Source organism: Lissotriton helveticus, chromosome 12, assembly GCF_964261635.1.
Source record: "Lissotriton helveticus chromosome 12, aLisHel1.1, whole genome shotgun sequence".
NCBI lineage: Eukaryota > Metazoa > Chordata > Amphibia > Caudata > Salamandridae > Lissotriton > Lissotriton helveticus.
Window position 1 is genome coordinate 21378814 of NC_136073.1, and position 24997 is coordinate 21403810.

The 24997-nt window shown below is 49.5% G+C and overlaps 1 protein-coding gene across 2 annotated transcripts in view; it reads right to left on the reverse strand.

Annotated features, from left to right (window-relative positions):
• The window catches only part of ANO8 (anoctamin 8), a 168321-nt gene extending 147693 nt beyond the window's left edge, over positions 1-20628 (reverse strand). For both annotated transcript variants that reach the window (XM_078671158.1, XM_078671157.1), the window contains exon 1: positions 20527-20628. In XM_078671158.1, the coding sequence (XP_078527284.1) occupies positions 20527-20584 (58 nt within the window). In that variant the 5' untranslated portion in view covers positions 20585-20628. The remainder of the gene's footprint in view (positions 1-20526) is intronic.
• Positions 20629-24997: the final 4369 nt, after the last annotated feature.

Sequence of the window (24997 nt, forward strand, 5' to 3'; positions counted from 1 at the left end):
TTCCCGTGGCATTTCGAGATCACACCCATCTGCACTTTGCTATTTATTAATAGGTTACTGAATGTATTTAAGGATTAACCGCCCCAACTTTTTTATCAGCTCCACTTTCACTTATTTATTTCCCCTCTTCATTTTTTTTAGGGGGGGGGGGGGTAGCCTAATGGCCAAAACTGTCGACTTTGAATCTGAAGAACCGTGTTGGAGTCTCAGCGTTGGCACAGCGTCCTGTGATTCTGGGCAAAACACTCACTCTCCCTGTAGGTATAAAAAATGAATGTGTCCTTGACTGTGTAATGTAGCTGGTGCTCATGTAAAGCGCTCTGATACCTTCAGGTCGAGTTCATGCTTTATAAACCTGCAACAAAAAACAGTTCTTGCAGCGAGACTTTGGACACCACTTGTCTGCTATGCAGGGAATAAAAGCTTCAGGTCACACTCAACATCCAGACCCTCTCCAAGTTACATTTTACATTGCACTTTACAGCGGTAGGTACGGGTGGCACTTTGAAGGGATATACCCGGGACCTCCACAGAGCTTTGCACTGGTGGTTACAGGCGGCACTGAATGGACATCGCCGCACAACCCTCCAACCCCAAAGACACAGCACTTCACTCCAGTAGTTATGGCGGCACTTTGAATATTGCTGCTGTTAAAGCTTTGACTCCGTCCTTCAGACCTGAACTTGGACGTCACACTCCACTCCACAGCACTCGGGGTCGTGCTCACTTTACTTCTCCCGAATTATAATTACAAGAAAAGGACGGCGCAGCCGACAACACCAATAAAACCCCAGAAAGGAAGCAGTAAATCAAAGGCTCCGACCCAAGTGAAAATCTGACCTGGAGGCGCCTAGAACCCCATCTGACCCACCCTAAATGACACAAACAGAAAATGATTCACTGCAACAACAAAAGCATTTTAAAAACAAAAATAAAGCAATGCCGAGATAACAGACAAACGGAAAGGGAATATCAGCGTATTTAAGAAAGACAACTGAAAAATTAATTTCGGAAAAGACAACTAGTGACTCAAACGCTCACGCGCGTGTGCACCCGAAACACAAACATACCCCGTCTCCGTTTCCAAGCCTCTCTACACCCCCACCCCCCAACCCCCTACACTGCTCAGCTTATCTTCCTCTCCTCTGTGCCTCCGTCCCTCACTGCCTCTCTCCCTGTCTTCTTTCGCCCTCCGCTCTCTTTTCGTTCACTTTTCTCACTCATTTTCGACATCTCAAACTTTCCCACTTCTCCTCTCCCTTTCGCCCCCTCTCTCTAGGACGTGAAATGGGCAGTCTGACCTCCGTAAGGGGCGCGCCATCCTCAACGGTCATCTCTCCGGGTGTCCAGGGTCACACAGGGCGTGCTTCAGATCTCTCCGGGTGCCGAGGGTCACACAGGGTGAGCTGCAGATGCGGCTCTCCCCGGGTGCCCAGGGTCGCACAGGGCGTGCTGCTGATGCAGTTCTCTCCGGGTGCCCAGGGTCACACAGGGCGTGCTGCGGATCTCTCTGGGTGTGCAGGGTCACACAGGGCGTGCTGCAGATGTGGATCCCTGAGTGCCGGCGCCGCCTGCGCTCCCTGCAGTCCGTCTCGTCTCTGGCTGCCGCATTTGGCAACCCCGGCCGCGCTCCTTCCTGCCTTGAATACCGCGCCCTCATTATTCAGGGCTCTGTCATTAGCACCCGTCCCCGCTGCCGGAATTATAAATGAAAATCCTTGTTGTCCTTTACAAATAAACCAGGCTCCCTCAGTCAGTCAAAGTCAAATGGAAGTGACTGCCAGACAAAGCAGCCCCATGACGGACAGTGCTCTCAGCAAGGGATCAATACACACAGGAAGTTTCCCGCCGCACAATGCAGATAGCAGCGTCGTGCTCACTTCCAACGGGGAGCGCAGGGAGTGTTTGCTGGCACTTTAAAATAAAATCCTCAAGATGCTATAAAGCCGAGGAGGAGCTTGGCGGGCATCCGTGATGGCCGCTTGAGCACAGCGCTCTCCGGACCCTCGCCGCTCCCGGCGATTTATCCTGACTAGATCCTGATTTCTTGTAAGAATTCAAGTAGAGGACGTTTGGCTGATTACCCTGGCACTTTCCGGAATTTGCTTTGGATCTCGTACTCCTGAGCTACGGTGGTCTGAACTTTTGGGCTCCGCCCTTGAGGTGCGCCCGGGACGGGGTGCAGATCTGTGGCCGTCCTGGAATTGAACAACAACGGCAGGAGATCTGGCCTTGTGAGACCCCCTTCCTGAGTTTCGGTTTCGATTCTGCCTCGACCTGTGCCACGAGTGTGCGTATCGCGCTTGGCTGAGACTTGGAGACAGTTCGGACACGGGGCTTTCCTCTTGTCCATTTGCTGGTTTGGTGGCCTCCTCCCGAGTTGAACCCTTCTTTTTGGTGTACTTTTGATCCTGAGTTTTGGGTGTTTGGCCCGTCGACCCTGGTGGCTTGTCCCGTGACGCATCTTCAAAATGGCGGGCAGAGGGGACAGGGAAACGCGCAAGACGAAAACACCTCTGCGCGGAGCGCCGGTTCAGACAAACGTCATGGACCGTTATACTCAATCTAAGGGGTCCCCCGGAGCTGCCCTACCTGGCCACAGTACGGCGTCTGAACGAATTTTGGAAGAGTCGGCGGAGCCTTCCCTACAGGATATCATGGGCGCCATCTCGGGAGTGAGGGAATCCACCGGCCTTCAGTGCGAGGCCTTGGCCCACAAACTTGACACCGTGGCCATTGAGGTGAACCTGATTCGTGCTGATCTCGGCAAGACGAATGAGAGGGTGCAGTCATTGGATATTAAATCATCTAGCCTCACGAAGGACGTCTCGGAGCTCCAGACAGAGGTTGGGAATCTTCGTCGGGTGAACGACTTCATGTCCCGACGCCTGGAGGATTTTGAAAACAGGGCACGTCGCTGCAATGTTCGCCTGGTTGGTGTACCGGAAAACCCTGAACCCCACTCTGTTGATCTCCTGGTTGAGGGTCTGCTTTTAAACCATCTTGCCCCCTCCGGGCTTACCAAATTTTTCACGGTTGAACGCGCACATCGTGTCCCGGGGGGCAAAGTTAAGCCGGGTGCTCCGCCAAGGCCTATTGTGGCTAAACTGTTTCATTATAGGGATCGGGACGCTATCCTGCAGGCCTCACGGGTGAAGGGCCCGGTGGCCTTCGAGAATGCCACAGTGAACTTCTACCCGGACTTCTCCCAACAGGTTCAAAGACAACGGATGGAGTTTCGTGGTGCTAAGAAACGTCTTCGAGATCGGGGTCTACGCTATGCTATGCTTTTCCCCACCAGACTTCGTGTCGAGTATAATGAGCGTACTCTGTTCTTTGATAGACCGGATGCTGTTAATGACTGGCTGGACTCCTTGCCTGACCGTCCTCCTGATACTGAGTCTGCCGCTCACCCTGGTGGTGCCGAAGGTGGTGTGGAGATCTGATTGTTTGACTCTGATGTCTCGTTTTGAATATGCTCCCAGGAGTGGTGGCCGGCGTACCTCTGCAATGTGATTATTTATTTTTTGTGTGTTGTTTCTTGCTCTTACTGTAGTCTGGGGGCGGGTGGGACGGAGACCTTTCCTCCTCCGGGGTCTTTGTGTAGACTAGGGGTTATGGGGCGACAGGCACACTGCAGGTTGGGGTGGCTCTTTAGCTTTTTGCAGGGGTGCAGGGTGGGGGGTGTTTCCTTTCTGCTTGGGGGAGGGGGGATGGGAAGTTCTTATTTTTTTGTGTGTTGTTTTCAAGGCGAATTGCTTCTGTCTTTACTGATGTTTCTGATGTCTAGCTCTTGGAGGGGGGGTCCTGGCTCGGGTGGGTGGGATGGGGGGTAGGGGGTTGAAATTTGTTTCCTGGAACGTTAATGGCCTGGGAGATCGCATCAAGCGCAGTGTGGTGTTGAAATATATAGGACGTTTGTCACCGGACATTGTTTTCCTGCAAGAGACCCATTTGATTGGGAATGTATGTAATGCAATGAATAGATGGGGCTACAGCCTTGTGGCACACTCGGGGTTTACTTCAGGATCCAGGGGTGTGGGTATCCTTGTTCGTAACTCCCTCCCTCTGGCGATAAACGAGGTGATTCGGGATGATCGTGGGAGATATATTGTTCTGGTGGGTAGATATGAGGGCCGCACCCTGTCCCTCTTTAATGTTTATGTCCCCCCAGGCTTGCAAACTGCTACTTTCACTGATTTAGGCCGTGTCTTGTTGGACCTTCCTGATAGTGTACTCTTTCTTGCCGGTGACTTTAATTCAGTGCTTTCTGGCCTTCACGATCGCCATCCCCCCAGGGATACCCCGCATGCCCAGCGTTGGTTGGGTGGGTTTTTGGATACTTTTGGCCTTGTGGACTGCTGGCGATTGTTACATCCTACTCAGCTTCAATACACTTTTCACTCTGGTGCCCATGGTAGCCTATCTCGGCTAGATTATTTCCTGATGCCCGCTGCCCAGTCGTCGGCGGTCCGTGAGATTATACATTTGCCAAGGGGCATCTCTGACCACTCGCCGCTCTGGCTTCGTTTTGAGGTTGGGATAGAGGCAGTGGGCCGAGTGGCTCCCATTAACCCATGGTATCTCTCCTCCCCTGAAACTCGTGCCCTCTTGCTCAAGTCCATAGATGCTTATTTCCTGGAAAACGAGGGGTCGGTCCCTTCGGCGGTGTCCCTGTGGGAAGCCTTCAAAACTGTGATTCGTGGACAGGCCCTTTCTTTGGTTGTTGAAGCTAAGAAAGCCGGGAAGAGGGAGGTAGTGGACCTCGAGGGGGAAATTTCTGCCTTGGAGGACGAGTTGGGATCTGGTGTCACGCCTGAGAAACTTCATGCCCTGGGTCTGAAACAGTTTGCATATAAATCCCTAGTTACTGACGCTGCGAAAGTGATGTTTCGTGAGCAACAAGGCAGATTGTATGATGTTGGTGATAAGGCGGGTAAACTCCTGGCGTGGTTGGACAAGAAAGAAAGAGCTAATCGTGTGGTGCCTGTGATTCAGTCTGCGAGTGGTGCGAATGTGATTGATCCGATCGCCATTGTGGATCGTTTTGCGGAACATTTCCGTGTTGTGTATGCTCCTGTGTCTGTGAGGGATGTGGCTGACTCTCGCCTCCTTTTGCGTGATATTGCATTGCCCTGTGTCTCTGATTTGGACCGTATCGCTTTGGACTCCCCCTTTACGGTTGATGAAATAGCTACTGCCATTCGTTCGCTCCGTTCGGGCAAGGCGTTGGGTCCAAATGGTTTGCCTATTGAGTTGTACAAGTTGCGACCCGATAAAATGGCGCCATATCTCCGCGATATGTTTTTGGAATCACGTGAGCGTAACCTCCTTCCCTATGATCAGCGTTTGGCGACGATAGTCGTCATCCCTAAAGACGGTAAACCTCGCGACCTTTGTTCCTCATATAGACCCATCTCCCTGTTAAATGTTGAACCCAAGGTTCTGGCGAAACTTTTGGCGACCCGACTCCTATCGGTTCTTGGGGACTTAGTTCATCCGGATCAATCTGGTTTTATCCCGCATCGCAACACTGCTTTGAATCTACGTCGTCTTCACGGCGTGATAGCGAGGGCGGGGCTACTGACTGAACCGGCCATTTTGGCGTCCTTGGATGCCTCCATGGCCTTTGATACTGTGGAGTGGCCTTATTTATGGGCGACTCTTGAGAAATTCGGTTTCGGGTGCGAGTTTATTAGCTGGATTAAGTTATTGTATGCGGAACCTTTGGCGCAGGTTGTTGTGAATGGTAGGGTGTCTGCTCCCTTCCCCCTGGGCAGGGGCACCCGCCAGGGTTGCCCCTTGTCCCCGCTACTGTTTGCGCTCGCCCTTGAGCCGTTGGCGGCCTGGCTCCGCTGGGAACCGTCCCTTAAAGGGATCCGCTGGGCCCCGGACTTCGAGGACCGAGTCTCGCTCTATGCGGACGATATCCTCTTGTATCTTACCTCCCCTCGTAAGTCTTTATCTGTTCTATTTGACGTTCTTGTGTCCTTTGGTGCTAACTCGGGCCTCGTAATCAATTGGACCAAGTCCTGTGTGTATGTTTTGTCTGGTGTCTTGCCTCCATTACCGAGCAGGCTCCCTCTTCAGGTGGCCCGGGATGGTTTCAAATACTTGGGAGTTTTCGTTACTCTGGACTCGTCTCTTCGCTTTGATCGTAATCTCCTTCCTCCGTTGCTTCGACTGCGTTTGGACGTTGCTCGTTGGCGCAGGCTTCCCTTGTCTCCCCTTGGTCGGGCAGCCCTGTTTAAGATGATGTCGTTACCGAGGTTTCTTTACGCTCTCCAGAATTATTATGATCCTGTCCCTCAGTCCTATTTTCGGGAGATTGAGACCCTTCAGAGACAACTTGTCTGGGATGGACGCCCGCGTATTGCTCTTGTTAAGCTTTCCATTCCTTGGTATGACGGTGGCATTGCACTCCCCGATATTAAGAGGTATTATTGGGCCTCACACTTGTCCGCTATCAACCACATCATGTTCTCGCCGGGTAGTAATCCGGCGTTTGAGATGGATAGACTTCAGCTTCCGGGAGGTGACTTTAACAGAGTGCTTTACTCTCGCCCTGCTGGGCGCCATCTTGTGGGTCCTACGTCGATTGCTTTGGCGGTGTGGCGGGCCGCGACTCGGAGCCTGGGCTGGGAGGATCGCTTGACGTTAGCCACGCCGCTTTATGCTTCCGAACGTCTGGGCGGTCTTTGGTCTACCAAGGGTTTCGATCGCTGGGACATGATTGGAATTTCTAAAGTGGGAGATGTGTATTCCAAGGGCTCGGTGCGAACATTTCAGGCCCTCCAGGCTGAATATGGCTTGAGTGGTCGGGAATTCTTTCGATACCTACAGGTTAGGCACGCCTTGACCGCTGTATTTGCTCCTGGTGAGATTCCGCCTGATTCTTCCCCCCTTGAGGACCGTGTCCTTGACGGACATCTTCCTGACAGCACTATCTCCCTGATTTATAAGAAACTGATTAATAATCGGACTGATCTGTTGGTCCGACTCCGGGAGGCGTGGGTTCGTGATGGTTTGGAGCTTGATGACGAAGATTGGCAGTCGGCCCTCTCTTCTCCTAAAGAGGTGGCTATCCCGGCTCGTCTCCGTTTGGTCCAATTGAAGATCCTTCATCGGGTGTATGTTACGGGACCTCGTTTGCTTGTGATGGGTTTTTCTTCCGATGGGTTGTGTAAGCGTGGATGTGGTTTGAGTGCGACTTTCCTACATATCCTTTGGGAATGCCCGATGGTGGTTGCTTACTGGACGGCTGTGCTTGAGGTTATGGCTGTGGTGACAGGGGTGTCCTTGTGTCCGGAACCTCGTCGTTGTCTTTTGAATGTTTGGGAGCCCACTGACTGCTCGGTGGCCCAGACTAGGTGGGCCACCCTGGGTTATATGGTTGCGAAGCGAGATATTGCTCAACTTTGGGGGGCCTCCAAGCCCCCTGAACTATCGAAATGGGAAGACAACATGGATTGGTCTATGTTCCGTGAGAAGACTGTCTACGTGGCTAGGGGCAGACCCAGGGCATGGACTAGGGTGTGGGGTCAATGGAATGAATATCGTGGTGCCATCTGTACTCCTCCCCTTGTGGATGACATTGAGCTTTCCCGGTCTCCTTAGGCGAGCGTTCTTGGAACCTTGCATATAGGGGTTGTGCTGGTTTTCCGGCTCCCTCCCCCCCCTTCTTTTTCTCCTTCGTGCCCCGTCCCCCCCCCCCCATCCGGGCTCTTTGGAGCTTATAGCTTTGATTCCATTTTTGTTGCTGTCCCCTCCCGTCCTTTGGGCTGACCTTCAGTAATACACTTTCGCCTTTTTTGTGTGTCTGTTCTTTTTTATAAAACAAAATCTGTTTTTGTTCTGTATATTATATGGAGTATTGCATTGACGATTGATCGTTACCGCTACGGAAGTGTATATTGTGTATTTTCTCCTCTTTAGCGGCTGGCCCGTGTGGTTGTAGGCCCATCCTTGTATTTTACTGCATACTCAAATAAAGGTTTATAAAAAAAAAAAAAAAAAAAAAAAAAAAGATGCTATAAAGCCGCTGAGGTATAAAATGGAAAGAGCTTAGCCTGCCTGTACGGAAATATCTCACAGCGCGGCAGAGGAAGTCACGGACGCCGGGCACTGTAAATCTCCGGGAGTTTAGCTTGTTTGTTTACACCATGACGATGATCTAAAGAGAAGGCGAGTGTGATAGAGGGGGAATCTGCGGGCGCGCCACCGTCCCTCCCACTCGCCACACACCACCCAGCAGATCACCAAACCAAAGCGATAAATCCAGCCCCTCCCTCCGTTCGCCCCTACCGCCGCTGCAAGCAGATTCCATGCTTTTCGTAAACATTTAACCTCAGCTTCTCGATGTGAACGCGTCAGGGCAGGGGCCGGCTCAACTGTGTGTGCACTCGGCGCTTTTTGTGGCCGCCACAATGCTGCGCATAATGCCCGAAAATCCATCTTTAACATCTCGACGTGTGGGTAGTCAGGCTGGGCCCTGAGAATGCCAGGCATGCCAGGGGGAACAAAGGTACTAACGCCGCGCAGAACCTGCTGAACGGTGGCGGAGATCCTGCGCGAGAGGATGGAGGGGCCGAGGGGGGGGCAGCCTGGCACCCGGGGGGAGAGCGCCTGTTCCTGATTGACCTGGGAGTAATTTAGCTGCTTACCAGAGTGTGGGCTGAGCTTACCTGCAATTTGTTCCGCCACAGCAAAGAAACCCGACACTTCAGCAAACGCAGGTCCCGGCAATGCCGGACCAGACTCGGGGGCGTTCCCGGCGTCGCGTGATGTCGGCAAAAGGCAAAGAATGTCAGGAACGCCCCCGTGTCTGGTCCGGCATTGACGGACAGGCCCCTCGTCCAATGGCAAGGCTCCGTTTACGGAGCCAGCCAATCAATGACGAGGGCCGACCCAAAGCACCCTACAGTTCTCAACAGGATTTCGCCTGCGCGAAAAAGCTGCGCAGAGCGCAGCTTTCGCTAGGCAAAACCTAAAAAGTAATACCGAGTGGCCAATATTCAGCGAGCGGAATGAAACATTCCGCTCACCCCTAGTTGCAATTTGTTTACTTACAAAATAAGTTGGTGTAGTAGTCTATAATTCGTAAAAGCATCCGATTACTGCAAATCCTACTGATATTGGCCCACACTGCCGAGCTGTAAATTTGCATGATAGAAAGTGTGAGGAGCAAGAATCGTCTCACTTCTGCGACACCTGGAATGAACACAAAGTGTTGTCATATGGTGTTTGCAGGGTCAACAAACACAGTGAGGGACAGCACAATGAACACAGGAAAGAGATCGACAGAAATGTAGAATGTCTCATAAAGGTGAATGAGTCCTTCAGTTTATATGTTTAGCAACCTTAAACTTTCATTCTTGGCCAAGTCTGTATTTGAAACTCAGTCACTTTGACGAAGAAATTGGGGGATCACGGCTAATCCAACCCAAGTGCCACAAAATCCATCGTACCTTTGTGAAAAATCTAGAAACAGTGAAGATGCTTCAATATCATGCATTCTATGGTCCTCATTTCATTCCACTTATCCAGTTACCGATCACTTTTTGCAAGACTTGAAGATACACTCATCACATAAGAAGAAGGCACAATCCTTTCCATTTATTTAGGTAGGATCACTTCCCCGAAACTTGGAGATACACTTGTTATGTTTAGACGGAGCATGACCCATTGCATTCATCGACTTAGGTGACTGCACCCAAGGCTTGGAGATACACTTGTTATGTTTAGACGAGGTATCACGCATTGAATTCATCCACTTACGATGAAGGTTCAAAACTTAGAGATACGCTTGTTATGTTTAGATCAAGCATGACGCATTGCATTCATCGACTTAGGTGACTGCCCCAAAAGTTGGAAATACACTTGTTATGTTTAGACGAGGTATGACGCATTGCATTCATCCACTTACAATGACTGTTCCAAAACTTGAAGATACACTTGTTATGTGTAGAAGAAGCAAGACGCATTGCATTTATCCACTTACAATGAATGTTCAAAACTTGGAGATACACTTACATTTAGACGAAGCATGACGCATTGCATTCATCCCCTTATGATGACTGTTCCAAAACTTGGAGATACATTTGTTATGTGTAGAAGAAGCATGATGCATTGCATTTATCCACATACGATGAATGTTCAAAACGTAGAGACACACTTGTTATGTTTAGACGAAGCATGACGCATTGCATTCATCCACTTATGATGACTGTTCCAGAACTTATATAATAACAAACAGTGGTGGGAGGGTCATAGGGATATGGAGTTTAAAGACCCTAACCTGGTTGGAATCCCCAGCTATAACATATGAACAACAAATGAGAACACAGGGGGTCTGTTAGCCAAGTATTCTGGCTAAACTATCTATAAAGGCCAACAGATCCAAAAGGTACCCAAATCACCTCTGAATAGCCATACAACGAAAACCAACTAATAATTCATAGAAAGACGGATCACTTCAACAGACAACAGATATACTCAAGAATGGTTTCCAAAATCCATACCATCTAGTAGTGGATAACCATCAAAAAGACATGTGTGATCAGTCATATCATCTGGCCATCCAGTTTGAAAAAAGGCTGATCCCTTGATCATAGGGACTTACAGCCACCAGATAGGTTGATAGTCTTGGATTGGGTCCATCATTGAGTATGACCCTCCTTCCGATAGCCAATCTTTGATGGTTGAAAATTGTGAAAAAGAACTCAGTGCAACATAAACCAAAAAGTGGTGAGTTTAAAATAGGATGATCTAGCCTCAACAACAACGTTATTCAACAGCAGGCCACATCCCCTAATTAAAAACCAGAACAGTGCAAAAAAGGACAGTGTCAGCAAATATCTGTCCACAAACGGGCCAACATGTTTCTGCCTAATGGGAAAATAATCCCTTGGCTTTCATCAGGGCCTCTGCTCTATACATGTTGCAACTGCTATCAAATATTGATGTGAACAAAACAAAAAGCAACTTATTAGAAAAAGGGTTGGAAAACGATACAACCTGTACCAACCGTAATACACTAATCCTCCACGTCAATGGATTTGTTGAATCCAATTCATCCACTTATGATGACTGTTCCAAAACTTAGCGATACACTTTCGTTTAGACGAAGCATGACGCATTGCATTCATCCACTTATGATGACTGTTCCAAAACTTAGAGATACACTTTCGTTTAGACGAAGCATGACGCATTGCATTCATCCATTTACGATGACTGCCCCAAAACTTTAAGATACACTTACATTTAGACGAAGCATGACGCATTCATCCACTTATGATGACTGTTCCAAAACTTGGAGATACATTTGTTATGTGTAGAAGAAGCATGACGCATTGCATTTATCCACATACGATGAATGTTCAAAACGTAGAGACACACTTGTTATGTTTAGACGAAGCATGACGCATTGCATTCATCCACTTATGATGACTTTTCCAGAATTTATATAATAACAAACAGTGGTGGGAGGGTCATAGGGATGCAACCTGTACCAACCGTAATACACTAATCCTCCACGTCAATGGATTTGTTGAATCCAATTCATCCACTTATGATGACTGTTCCAAAACTTAGAGATACTCTTGTTATGTTTAGACGAAGCATGACGCATTGCACTCATCCAGTTACAAGGACTGCTCCAAAGGTCGTAGATACACGCCACATAAGAATGTGGTGAGCTCTACACCTCAAATACCGTCCATAAAATAAGGAGAAGGGAATGCCGGTCTCAACACACTCACTCGATCACATTACATCTTCCAGTATTGTACTCGGGTCCACCAACACTTCAAACCCCTCTTCAAAATGACAATAACTGAATCATGGAAAATAAAATAAAAATGGTAAAAAAGAGCAGCAAAGCCTTTTTCTCAAACCACTAAAAAAGGGCCAAAATAAGAGATGTACGCCACTCGCAAGGAATAACTTAAAAGGAAACCCCATATCAATGTGAGCACTGCTCAGTTGGTTAAGTGGATCTATGTACACCTGGCACACGCGCTTTGGGTACATCTAGGAAATGCGGCAAGAACTATGGGCCAACGATTGTGCCCTGAGAAGATTATTTTTCCACGCTTTAATCAATTACTTCAAATCTGCCACCATTGTCATTATGAAGTATTCTTCCCAAAATGATGTATGACCGCACTCATATATAGTATGATGTTGACATAAGTCATCTGTTTTTTTACTTTCTGAGGTGTAGACACAACATAAAGAAATTCTTAAATAAAGAACAAGCAAGATGGGCGCCTGCGGGGGTAAGATTCAAGTCAGCGGTATAAAGAAGGTGATCCAGCAACTGGAACCTCAAAGCTAATCTGCCCAAGAGAACAGTGCAAGTATTTCCAAGGGGACAGAAAGGGCACTTTGCCAGCCCTCACTCATTATTGTGTCAAATTTTGTGCCCATATTATCCGTTGCTGTAAGCACCAACATTACTACGCCTTTCCCCTGAACTGGCCAAAGTATTAACACAAGGGATTCGATGTGGGCTGCTTCGTAATCATGTTTATGTTCCACCGTCCCCCTAACTGAGCAGGTAATAACATTCCGTCACCATCTCTCACTCTGGCTGAGCAGCGAGGAGGACCTAGGCTGATTCACATATACATGTAAACCTTAGGATATAACACAGGTGATAACACTTTACAGTACTAGATAGTGGAATTTTTCCACAGATTTTAATTTGATATATTATATAGCAAACAGGACTATGAAGTGTTAAGTTTAAAATCTATTTAAATTATTGACACGCTTTTGATAAACAGTTTAACCACCAAGACATTTGCACAATTTGCATTTGTGTATTTTTACTAAGTGCCCAGAAGATCCTAACGACAAACAGACAATCTGAGGGCTTTTTGAAGACGAGCAACGTTAGCAGGTATTGGCTGGTGCATTTGAAAAACGCGCAACTGATTCAAATTGTGAATTTTACACTTTTACTGTCCATACAATTAAATAAACATGGAAATGTGAATTGATTAAAGCAAACTGGTACTATAGCAACTAAATACTTAGATAAAAATAAAGATTAAACATTCATTATTGCAAAACCCATATTGTGAATTTGGGACAACCAGTTCATGCTTTGACAGTATACCTCGCGGCGTCATCCTCTGTAACATACTTGCAAACTCTGCATTACTGACAAAATATATGCAAGAGGTAGATTTATATTTTTTACGTTAACAATGGCATTGTTTTAAAATGTTTACATTAAACTAAAAGCCGAAGGTTAGATTAGCAGGTAAGTCAGAAACATTTAATCTTTGAATCCATTGTATCTACGAACTGGGAGAAAATACTCAAAGTAAGTGGACTTTTATGATTTTAAGAGGAACAGATGTGGCGACCCCTTTACATAAACTTAACAGCAAAGCGGCTGAGACTTCACATGAAAAATATAATACGAGTTCCAAGAAATGTAGGTGGAGCTCATTCAAGGAGGTTTTAGAACTTTTGTTAAAAACTTTGTGCCAGATGTAGGAAGCCTAATACCAAATTTCGACCGTTACCGACCGGTATTAGGCATTTGAAATGTAGGGGCCTAATTTAAGGATTTGGTAATTACCGAATCGGTAATTTAAGTAATCGGTAAATTACCGAATTCTTAAATACCGATTCGGTAAATTACCGAATCCTTAATGTAGGAAGCACTCAAGTGAGTGCTTTTCACTTGTAAGGATTTGTTATTTACCACCAACTACAAGTGTGACACCCTGCCACCCTTGTAGGTCTTTCCCCTCTTACCGATTCGGTATTTACCGATTCGGTAATTCCCATTCATTCCTATGGGCCTCCAGGTCCATAGGAATGAATGGGGAATACCGAATCGGTAAATACCAAATCGGTATTTACCAAATTTTACCGATTCTGTAAAAATTACCGAATGAATACCTACATACCATTTACCCATTCTAAAATACCGAATCGGTAAAATTCGGTATTTTAGAATCGGTAAATGGTATTTACCTACATCTGGCCCTAAGTGTCAGTGTGTGTCTTAGATGAAATGTGCACATCTTTCCAAACAGTGGACAATTGGCGCAGCCATAAGAGGTAGCTTCAGCCAGCTCTGTAAACCATACGAGTAGGAGTGGGCTATAAGTTCCGCTTCTCCGGCGGAGTTGGTGGCGTTCAGTTCCAGCCAAATTCCGCTAACCACCATGTGCAGGAATTTTTTCTTGTGTGCGGCTAGCGAACAGTAGATTGTTGAGCGCGAATTGGCGACCCGAGCATGATTTTCGGGCATACGTCGTGATTTTCTCAACGTGGGCAGTCGTGAGGAAGCTGCTTCTCGAGTAGAAAAAAAAGTAGCATGCTCTGGTGCACTGTGTGGTGCTGTTCCCACTGATTTTGCAGCACGGAACAAGCTCCTGGTGCTATAAATCAGTGTGGCGTGCCGATTTCCACCCATAGGTGGAACTCTGTGGAATCTCGCAGAGTTTTCATGTAACTCTGCATGTTACGCCCACCCCCACGACACACCTCTCGGTAGACCATACAAATGTTGTACTTGCCCATTTAGGACGGTTCATTCAAATAATCAGACATTGCTGCAACCGCCCTGGAGAATGGAATGTACCAATAAGGGCACATCGGGGTACACGCAGGTAGACGGCGTCAACCCACTTTTTTCACAGGGTGAACGCTGTCCACCCTGCCATGAATTTGGGCCCCACTGAATAATGTGCTTCACTTATCCCGGTGTAATTTCCAAACACCGGGACACTTTCAGCAGTGCCTGCACCTTGTCTGCTTTCCATCTGCAACAACGTGTAGGTGGGGAGGGGGCTTTCTTATTTAAGACTCCTGCTGGACCCATAACAAAGGCCGAATTTGAGGGGTCTTCAGGCCTCCTTTTGTTTGAGTCTCTTGGCTGGGAGCAGTCAGGAGCCTCACATCTGATGCAAATGAAGTGGAGGTGAAGCAAAGGCTCACACCTTGGTAGCACTTCACACATACTTAGGGGAGGCAGCTTTTCACTTTGTTCAATCCGTTTAGGAGATATGCATGCACTGTAAGAATGTCAGGTGTGTTTGTCTTTCCATGGATTAACACAAAACAAAATGCATTTATAAAGAGCTTACTTCCCTGAGGAGGCGTTGAAATAATTCAGGTACCACTATTTTTTCTTGTATAGCCCTACTAATCCCAATGCAGGGCGTCGGAACGCTTTATATCAACACATGCATATTACATTTTTTTTTATTTATTTATTTTTTATATTTTTTGTTGCAGAGTTTTATATAGCGCATCAGGTATCAGAGCACTTTACATAGCACCAGTTACGTTACATGAGGACGCACATTCATTTTTGTTTTTACGGGGAGATTAAGTGATTTGCCCAGAATCACAGGATCTTTGGCGTCGTTACCAAGACTCGAACCCAGATCCCCAGGTCCGAGGTCGAGCGCCTTATAAGTTTGTTAATGAATGTACAGGATGTGTTACATTCAACTGGGGGATTGCAAGGTGTAGAAGTCACATATCCTCTTCCAAAGCTCACTGTGCTATTATCCTCGCAATGCGCTCAAACATACACGTGATAGACCTGCTAAACATATATGTGGGGGCTTTTGATCTGATGTCACTTCTTGTGACGCCACTTCCTGTAAAGTCATGGCTTGTGATGCCACTTCCGGAGGTGTCAGTTCCTGCGATGTCACGTGTGATGTCATGTGCCGTGATGTCACGCACGGTGATGGCACATGCTGTGATGTCACACACGGTGATGTCACACACGGTGATGTCAAGCAACATGATGTCACTTGCAAACTGCCTAACAAGGTTAGACCCCCCCACTTCTTTTTTCAGGACCTGTGCCCTGGTACCAATGTATCGACGTGTAGCGCTAATCTAGCTGGAGGCAACGAAGCGCTACACAAGTTGGAAGTACAAAAACAAAACACAGATGAGCAAAAACAGAGAAAGAATGTGTGCTCCTCTTATCTAGGGCTGAAGGCGGAAACAATTCAGATCTTGAGAAAAAAAAAGGAGCAAAAAGATTTGCAAAAGACAAACACGTTTGCCTGCCTTCCCTCCACGGAGCGTGAAGCTGAAAGGAGGGACATGCTTACAGGAAAGAACAGATGCAAAAAAAAAAGTACGAGAACCGGTCGGCCCGGTCGCAGCCCCTCTGTTTGTAAGAGGAGGTGTCGGGCTGTTTGAACACGAGGGAGGCTTTGTGAGGGGGAACAAATCTCATTTCTATTCTGCACAGGACGGAGCGCGGCATCGCTCGCCCGAGGTCTGCATAGCAGCAGCGACAGCCGTCGCTCTGCCCTCGTCCTCCGCGACTGGAGGGGACAGGGACCGACAGGCCTCATCCATCGCCCTCCCAAACCCAGGAATCAGAAATATCAGGGGACGGGCCCTGTCTGCGACAGACACAGGGCCGACCTTGCGCATTTATGGCATTTATGGCGCAGAGCAGGCCTCGGCTAACCTTGGCTGGGAGCGGTAAGGACAGCGCACCCCCTGCGCCGCGGAGCTGCCTCTAGGCGCATCCCCGCTGGTACCCAGGGCTGCGCATCCTCTCCTCGAGGCTCGAGCCGGGTCAGGGTGACCCCAAGCTCCGCCTGAAAGTCGCCCCGGCCCCCGGGAGCTTCTCGGCTGTCGCTTAACGTTACATCTCTGGGAGAAAGCGAGTTGGCTTCTTGCGCCAGAGATACGCAAAGCATCCCTGGAGGGGGCGCAGCCACACGGGGCCAGGAGGAGGCTTGAGGGTGATGAGAGGAAGGCTGCAAGGGCCGGCCAGGAGTCAGTCACATGCAAAATGTAGTCCGATATCTCTGCCCCAGAATCCTGGATTTCAGTCACCCCCCCCCCTCCCCTCGAGGACTGCCATGTGTAGGAGTAAAGTAAAATCGTGTATTACGCCACTGCGCCTCTCACTTCTCTGCTCATAGTAAACTCAAGGCTGCCACGTGGCCGCACGTCATCAGTGACACTTTCAGCCGGTCCAGACTTTCTAGCCAACCACACTGAATGCTGGGACTTGTAGTTTGCTTTTTGCCATTATAAGTGTGGTTTTAAAGATCCCAGCATGCACAGCGCCTGGCTGGAGGTGTCCCACAGGACACATTCCTTAACAGCAGCTATGGGGTGATGCACCCCCGGGGGCTGGAGGCCGGGACCGGTGCAGACAAGTAGTTTGAGCGTTAAACCGATTATAGCACGCGCTGTTAGAACCGGGCAATTAACTTTACACCGCTGCAAAGTCAAAGGCACAACAGCTCGGGTTTCATACACAGGAACACGAAGGGCTGGTACAACGCCCCCCTGCCCCGTCCAGCAGGCCTCACTGCCCCAAGGGTCTGGGGTCGGCCCTGCATAGGGGCCGAGCGATTGGATGACGTGGACTCGGGCAGGGCCCTGTGCACACCGTAAGGTTTGAACCTACCCACCCTGTGCCCTGGGGGCTGCTGGCACAATCACTGCAGGGTAAACACCTGCTTCCACCCCCTCGCCCCCAACCCGAGCTGCGAAAGGACTGTGTTTCTCTGGCGTACTGTGCAACTGCCCCCTCACTAACCAGGGGCCAGTGGGTAAGGGGGGGGGGGTCACTGCAGGGCCAGACACAAGCCGGAAGTACTTGCTCAACCAAGGGCTGTACCAGGTGGTGGCCAGCAGGCCCCAGCACCGGAATATAAGTGCCCCTAATTGGCCAATCGGATAGCAAAACTTGCAGGTATGGAAGAGTGAATGTGTTTGGGCTTGCTGCAGGCAATGCTTGTTTTAATATCTGGGAAACCAACAGTAATAAAAACTGGACCAACAGAGCATGAAACAGACCCCCAAACAGCCTGCCTCCTTGGACTAACCTCCACCAGACACCCTGCATTAACAGTCCAGAAAACAATGCATAACAGCCCAGACACCCTGCATAACAGCCCAGACGCCCTGCATAACAGCCCAGACACCCTGCATTACAGCCCAGACACCCTGCATTACAGCCCAGACGCCCTGCATAACAGCCCAGACTCCCTGCATAACAGCCCAGACGCCCTGCATAACAGCCCAGACTCCCTGCATAACAGCCCAGACGCCCTGCATAACAGCCCAGACTCCCTGCATAACAGCCCAGACGCCCTGCATAACAGCCCAGACGCCCTGCATAACAGCCCAGACGCCCTGCATAACAGCCCAGAAGGCCTGCATAACAGCCCAGACGCCCTGCATAACAGCCCAGACACCCTGCATTACAGCCCAGACGCCCTGCATAACAGCCCAGACTCCCTGCATAACAGCCCAGACGCCCTGCATAACAGCCCAGACTCCCTGCATAACAGCCCAGAAGGCCTGCATAACAGCCCAGACGCCCTGCATAACAGCCCAGCCGCCCTGCATACCAGCCCAGACACCCTGCATACCAGCCCAGACGCCCTGCATACCAGCCCAGACGCCCTGCATACCAGCCCAGACGCCCTGCATACCAGCCCAGACGCCCTGCATACCAGCCCAGACGCCCTGCATAACAGCCCAGACGCCCTGCATAACAACCCAGACGCCCTGCATAACAGCCCGTACACCTGCATACCAGCTGATACACCTGCATACCAGCCCAGACACCCTGCATACCAGCACAGACACCCTGCATAACAGCCCAGACGCCTTGCATACCAGCCCACACTCCCTGCACAACAGCCCAGACGCCCTGCATAACAGCCCACACTCCCTGCATAACAGCCCAGACGCCCTGCATAACAGCCCAGACGCCCTGCATAACAGCCCAGACGCCCTGCATAACAGCCCAGACGCCCTGCATAACAGCCCAGACGCCCTGCATAACAGCCCAGACGCCCTGCATAACAGCCCAGACGCCCTGCATAACAGCCCAGACGCCCTGCATAACAGCCCAGACACCCTGCATACCAGCCCAGACACCCTGCATACCAGCCCAGACACCCTGCATACCAGCCCAGACACCCTGCATACCAGCCCAGACACCCTGCACTGACAACCGCAGGTGACATATCCTGGCGCCCCAGACGCCCTGCACAGGCCTCCCCCAGCGGCCCTGCAGGCTGCATTACCAGTCCAGACGCCCTGCACCGACAACCGCAGATAAAGTGTCCTGCCGTGCTGCCTCCAGCCCAAGTGTGCGGGCTGTTTCATCCCCTGCAAAGGCCTTTCCCAGACACCCTGCTCTAATAGTCCAGACATTCTGCGCTGACAACCAAATAAAACGCCCCGGCGCTTCCAGACACTGCACAGACCCGGCTGGACACCGTGCATAACCACCCCTTAGACCGTGCATGAGGGCCACAGAGGAACCCCCCCCCCCCCACAGTAGTTCCCCCTGCCCCACCAACAATCACCTAAAATTAATTCCAAAACACCCTGTCTCATATTGGCTCTGGCAGCCAGCGCCGGTACACGCTCCCACTCCTGTACATTTACTTACAATCAATCATAGCGCCTCGATGCGAGCCCCTGCACAGCAGTCTTGTTAGTGCGCATGCAACGACCAGCCAATGGTTGCCTCAGCTGGAGGTGGCTGGGCTGACGCGGTCGTAAACTTCATGTACACACACACCGATATATAACAATGGTATTTACAGAATGACACGTGGGAGGGGGCAGGGGACACATTGTCACTAGCACGCGCTTCTGCGGTGCCCCAAACCCTCTCCGATGCCCCGTTGTATAGCGCCTAGCCCATGGCCCTGGGTGCCCTGACCCCCTGCATTGCCTCAGACTCGACACTGCCTTGCCCCTGTGTACCACGCAAGGCACGTCTGTTGCCCCGGACCCCTCAGCATTGCCCCATGGCATATCCCAGACTCTCCTTTATTACCCCATCTGCAGTGCCTAGAGCCCTGCACACAGCCCTGGACCCCACCTGTGTCCATCTGCAATAGACAAGCCCCCTCCCTGCCCCGTGGTGCTGCCCAGGGGTGCCAGCATCACCCATCCGTGCCTGCAGTGCCCCCCTCCCATTGCCCTTTCATCCAGTGCCAGGCTCTCAGCACCCCCTGCATTGTCCCATCACCCCTGCACCCTCCCAGCCCCATCACTTCTGCACCCTCCCAGCCCCCCTGCATTGCCCCATCACCCCTGCATCCTGCCACCCCTTCCCCTGCATTGCCCCATCACCCCTGCATCCTGCCAGCCCCCCTGCCCCATCACTTCTGCACCCTCCCAGCCCCCCCTGCATTGCCCCATCACCCCTGCACCATCCCAGCCCCCCTGCCCCATCACTTCTGCACCCTCCCAGCCCCCCCCCTGCGTTGCCCCATCACCCCTGCATCCTGCCAGCCCCCCTGCACTGCCCCATCACCCTGCATCCTGCCAGCCCCTCTGCACTGCCCCATCACCCTGCATCCTGCCAGCCTCTCCTGCCCCATCACCCCTGCATCCTGCCACCCCCCCCTTGCATTGCCCCATCACCCCTGCACCCTGCCAGCCCCCTCCCGTTGCATTGCCCTCACCTGGCACTGCCCCCTCCTCTGGTACCCCGGCCCCATCCTTGCCCCCCCCAGTGCCCCTGTCACTCACCCAGCACCCCGGCCTCCGGCTCCCCCCGGGGGTCCCCGGGCTCCGCTCTCCCGGGCATGCTGCGGCTCTCTCCCGTGCTGCGGCCGGGGGGGGCGCTCCGCCCTGTGCAGCTCCGGAGAGGAGGGACAAAGGCAGGGCGCGGCGCGGGCGGGCCCCGCACACACACTATTATCGCCGGGTGACAGCCGCGGCTCTGTGGGTCCTGGGCGCGCGCGGGCCCGAGGCGGGCGCGGGAGGGAGAGATATGAAACAACGCGCGGGCGGGCCTAAAACCACACAATATCCGCACAAACAACAACGATCCTGCGGTTCACGCCCACTATCGCCGTAACCCAGTGCTCGGCCGGGAGACAACAAACCCATCATTGGCTCCTTGGATCACGGCCACTGTCTCCGCAGGGTGTTAATTGGGAGGGCGGGTTTTATGACAGGGACTGGGGATTACAGGCAGTAAAACCAAATTATCATGTTTTAATGTGCTGGACATCATGTAATCTGCCTTGTACAGCTAAATTAAGGTGACCACCTCATGCCATTATGGGCACTTTCCAGTCCTTGGCATTTTTGTTAGAACCTAATGCATTCTGGGTTTTGTAGTCTTGGCTTGTTTACATTGACCTAATTTGAATAATGTACTTGTAAACAATTGTATGTAGGTGGAAAGTCCAGCACACTATGTGGTGCTTCACACGGAGTATGAAGTGCCACATTGTGGTACATGCTTTGATTGTATTGTATTGTAATTGCATTTATATAGCGCTGACGAGGTGTCAAAGTGTTTTTTCGGCAAGTATCACTCTACTCTGGGACCCATAGAGGATTAGTGTTGAATTATTATAGTTAAACATTCAAGTACATTATAAGTGGTGGTTAGGTTACTCAGTCATTTGGATTTGGAATGATAGCATAAGGATAGAGGAGGAAAAAAGGTTTGTATTTATATAGCGCCTGTTACCCCTGATTGACTCCAATGTACCTTCTCTGTAACCATTTTTTAATTGTAAATAGTTTTTTAAAGTTTTTAAGAGATGACGATTGTAATACTTGTAAATTGGTTTTATGTATATCTATGTTCGTACTTTTATGATATGAAATATATCGAATAAAGTATTACAACGACTCCAATATAGCCCCGACTTCCCACGGCAAAGGCACATAAGTAATGCATATGACAAATATTATACCACTGGGGGTAGTATGTGCTCTGGTGGGCCTGGCCAAGAAGCATTATACACCCAACCCATGCCAAGAGTGCTCCTATATGCTCTGGGGGTCTAACCATGACCTATAGAGGGGTAACCCATCTGAGAGGGCATTATGCCAGTATCTGCATTATAACCAGGGGCACTGGAATAATCTGATTATGCTGACTAGGTCTTCTCCACATAATTTAGAGTTTGCCATATTTACCATATTATCAATCATCTGCTGCATAACTTGCAGATTACAAAAAAAACATTTTATTATTAGCTCTAAAGTTACCAAACAAAAAACGCCACACGTGGTTCTGCACAGTGGCACACATTTTGCACAGTTAACTGGTCACCTTTCAGTTGCTGGTTGATATATTCAGGTGTTGAGTAGGTACTTATGAGATGCAACTTTGCTCAGACACTTTTGGCAGCTGTTTCTTTTGTTTGACGTGTTCCTCATTAACTTGTCTTCTGCCAGCTGTGAGTTTGTGCCTTGGTGGCGATATGATTTTATAGAATTTTGATTTAGCCAGGGCATGATCAGCGATGAAGTTACACCCTTCTTGAGACCCAAGGGTCTGGGCAGCTGTGCTCTCTAGGTTATTGAATTCTGTGAGGACACTTTGGAGTTCCTTTATGGGTTACTTACCACTGGAGATTCTGGTTCAGAAATCAGGCCTGTTAGCTTTGTACACAAGGGCTATGTAGGTCCTGTTCAGTCCCTGGAGGTGGGTTTTATCACTGTGCTTCTGTCTTTTGTCCATTGGGGTTGATGTACAGCCATTTGTGATTGTATTGTCTTTAATCCATCAACTTTGTGTACCATCATTTAAAGTTCATGGCTGTTTTTAGAGGGATGACTTTGTGAAAAACTTTGAAGAGCCAGTCATACAGCTGGTAAACGGATGTATGTCACTACAACGCATGCTTTTACAACGCATGCCGTTACGACGCAGGTTTTACAACGCAAGTCGTTACAACAACTTGCCTTGGGGGGGGCTGGATAGTGAATAGTTTAATTTACTATTCCAACTGCAGTCCCCGTGGATAGTAGGGAAGGTGTTGGATAGTAATTAAACTATTCCCTATCCTAGAGCGCCCCCCAGCGCAATTCGTTGTAATGACTTGCATTGTAAAAGTTGCGTCGTAATGGTAGTGCGTTGTAAAAGTTGCGTTTTAAAGGATGTTTCCCCTGGTAAACATCCGTTATTTGGTTAGTGGGAGATCTTCGAGTGATGAGAGATGAGTTTTGAGAGGTCTGGTTGTTTCTAGTGTCGGGAGGTAGTTGACGGTAGTGCTGTGAAAGCCCTGATGAAGTCAGAGATGCGGACGCATCAGATCTGACAAAACACGTGTTGGCTATTGTTGCTATTTTGAAGAAAATTGTGACGTGTAAAGGAAGAACGGATATTGACCTCTGATGAAAATATCTCTATCTCAAGAATAAACAGCGGAATTAAAAGAAGACGGATAGGACTTTAATTTCGCTAATATAAAAAGAGTAGTGCTCAGAATAACTTGTTTTTTGGTAGTGCTGTGGTAGTTTTGAGGCTGGAGAGGAGATTTAGGTTGAAGGAGATTTGGTAGTAGAATCTTTGGAAGGCAGTTTTCTTAATTGCAGTTCAGATGAATTCTTGCAGGGCAGCAATTGTTAGGAGTGTAGGTTTGGGGGGAGGGGGTTAGGTTGTGACACCCCCCAAATAATTGCATACCTGTCTTGGTCGTTGGATCTGGGGGCTCTGAGTTCGATCTGCTATGTCTGTTTTTCTGCCACAATTCAGTGGACTTTGAAGCAAGGCACGAGCGGGAGACACATACAGAGCTATAGTTCTGGTGGCTGAATATCAAAATGTGAAACTGGATAACCTGTAATCAATACCAGCCTCCCTGCTTATTTAAATTGTGTGATCCTAGGCAAACATGTTATTTCACAGAGTGTTCTTATTCCTTATTATTACTTATGAGAGCACTTTTAAATCCTTGTGTAAGGATGTGCGCAGCACAAGCACCGCTTGTGTTTGATATAATGGTCTATAATGTTGCTTTATCTATAATGTTTGTGAGAAGTTGGCCTGATATATGATGTTCCCAATTCTGGAACCACCTTGTATCAGTCCAAATATCCCCTTATGGTGTCTGGTTGTAAGTCAACCTTATAGACAAGCTATCTTAAGGGTAGCATAGACTAAGCAGCCTTAAAGGCTCAACTCAAGAGGTCGTGTTAAGCGAGCTGTTTTACCAATCACAGTCCTGTAATATCAAATGAAAGGACACCACACAAGTATATATTATAAAAATATATGTATTTATTACTTAAAATAATCCCCAGTATTCTTTATGAATCAAAAGCACAGTATAACATACAAAGTTGCACAATTATGGATGAGGGCGGGGGGCCACTCAAACCATATACTAAACAAGTGGTATAAGAGATACCAATCGAACAGTGGTTAGGCCTAGGGTCTAGGGAATCGCTGGGAGCAGTCGGGACAAGCAATGCTGAAGTCGGGAAAAGCCCGCGGGATTCGGGTGCAGCGCTGAAAGCGCACGCATGCACCAATGTTAGTCAATGGTGCGTAAAAGTTACACAAATAGAGTTTTAGGACACTTCCGCTGAACCTAGAAAGACAAAACTTAAGACACAGACCCTAGAGGTGTGTACCAGTGTGGGAACACCGGCATTGCAATGTTACCTCACCCACAGGAAGCGGGTGCACAGGGTCGAAGTAGTGTCGGGTTTCGTCACGCTGGTTCTTGGTGCTTGAAGCTGAAGAGGCTGCAGGCGCTGGGAAGGAGAAGTGTCCGGTGGGATCCAAGGGTGGATCAAAGTCGAAAAGTACCTGAAAGCAGAGGGGACAGACTCTGGGTCACTCAGCAGTGACCAGGGTGGAACCAGGACGGAACCAGGCAATGTCGGGCGCAGTCAGGTGGTCGTCGAGGAGCTTCTCTCCGCTGTCACGTGGGCTCTGGGGCATCTGCGACGTCCAGGAGCAGGTCACGATCTGTCCCACGCAGGCTCTCACCGTCGGCGCTGTCGGCTTCACGATTGGAGCAAACAACACTTGGCAAAAGCAATCCACGCGGAACTGGAAGATTGTTTCTCACTCGGACCAGGAGGGTCAGAGTGGGGGCTCCTTTTCAGGGGAGCTGGTGCAAATCGGGAGCAACCAGAATCACAAGTCGTATTTCAAAGTTCAACGACACAGGGGCCACAAGCCAGCTGGCAAGTGACCGGGCCAACGCGTTGAGCCAAAAGTAGCAGAAGGGTCCCACGCAGC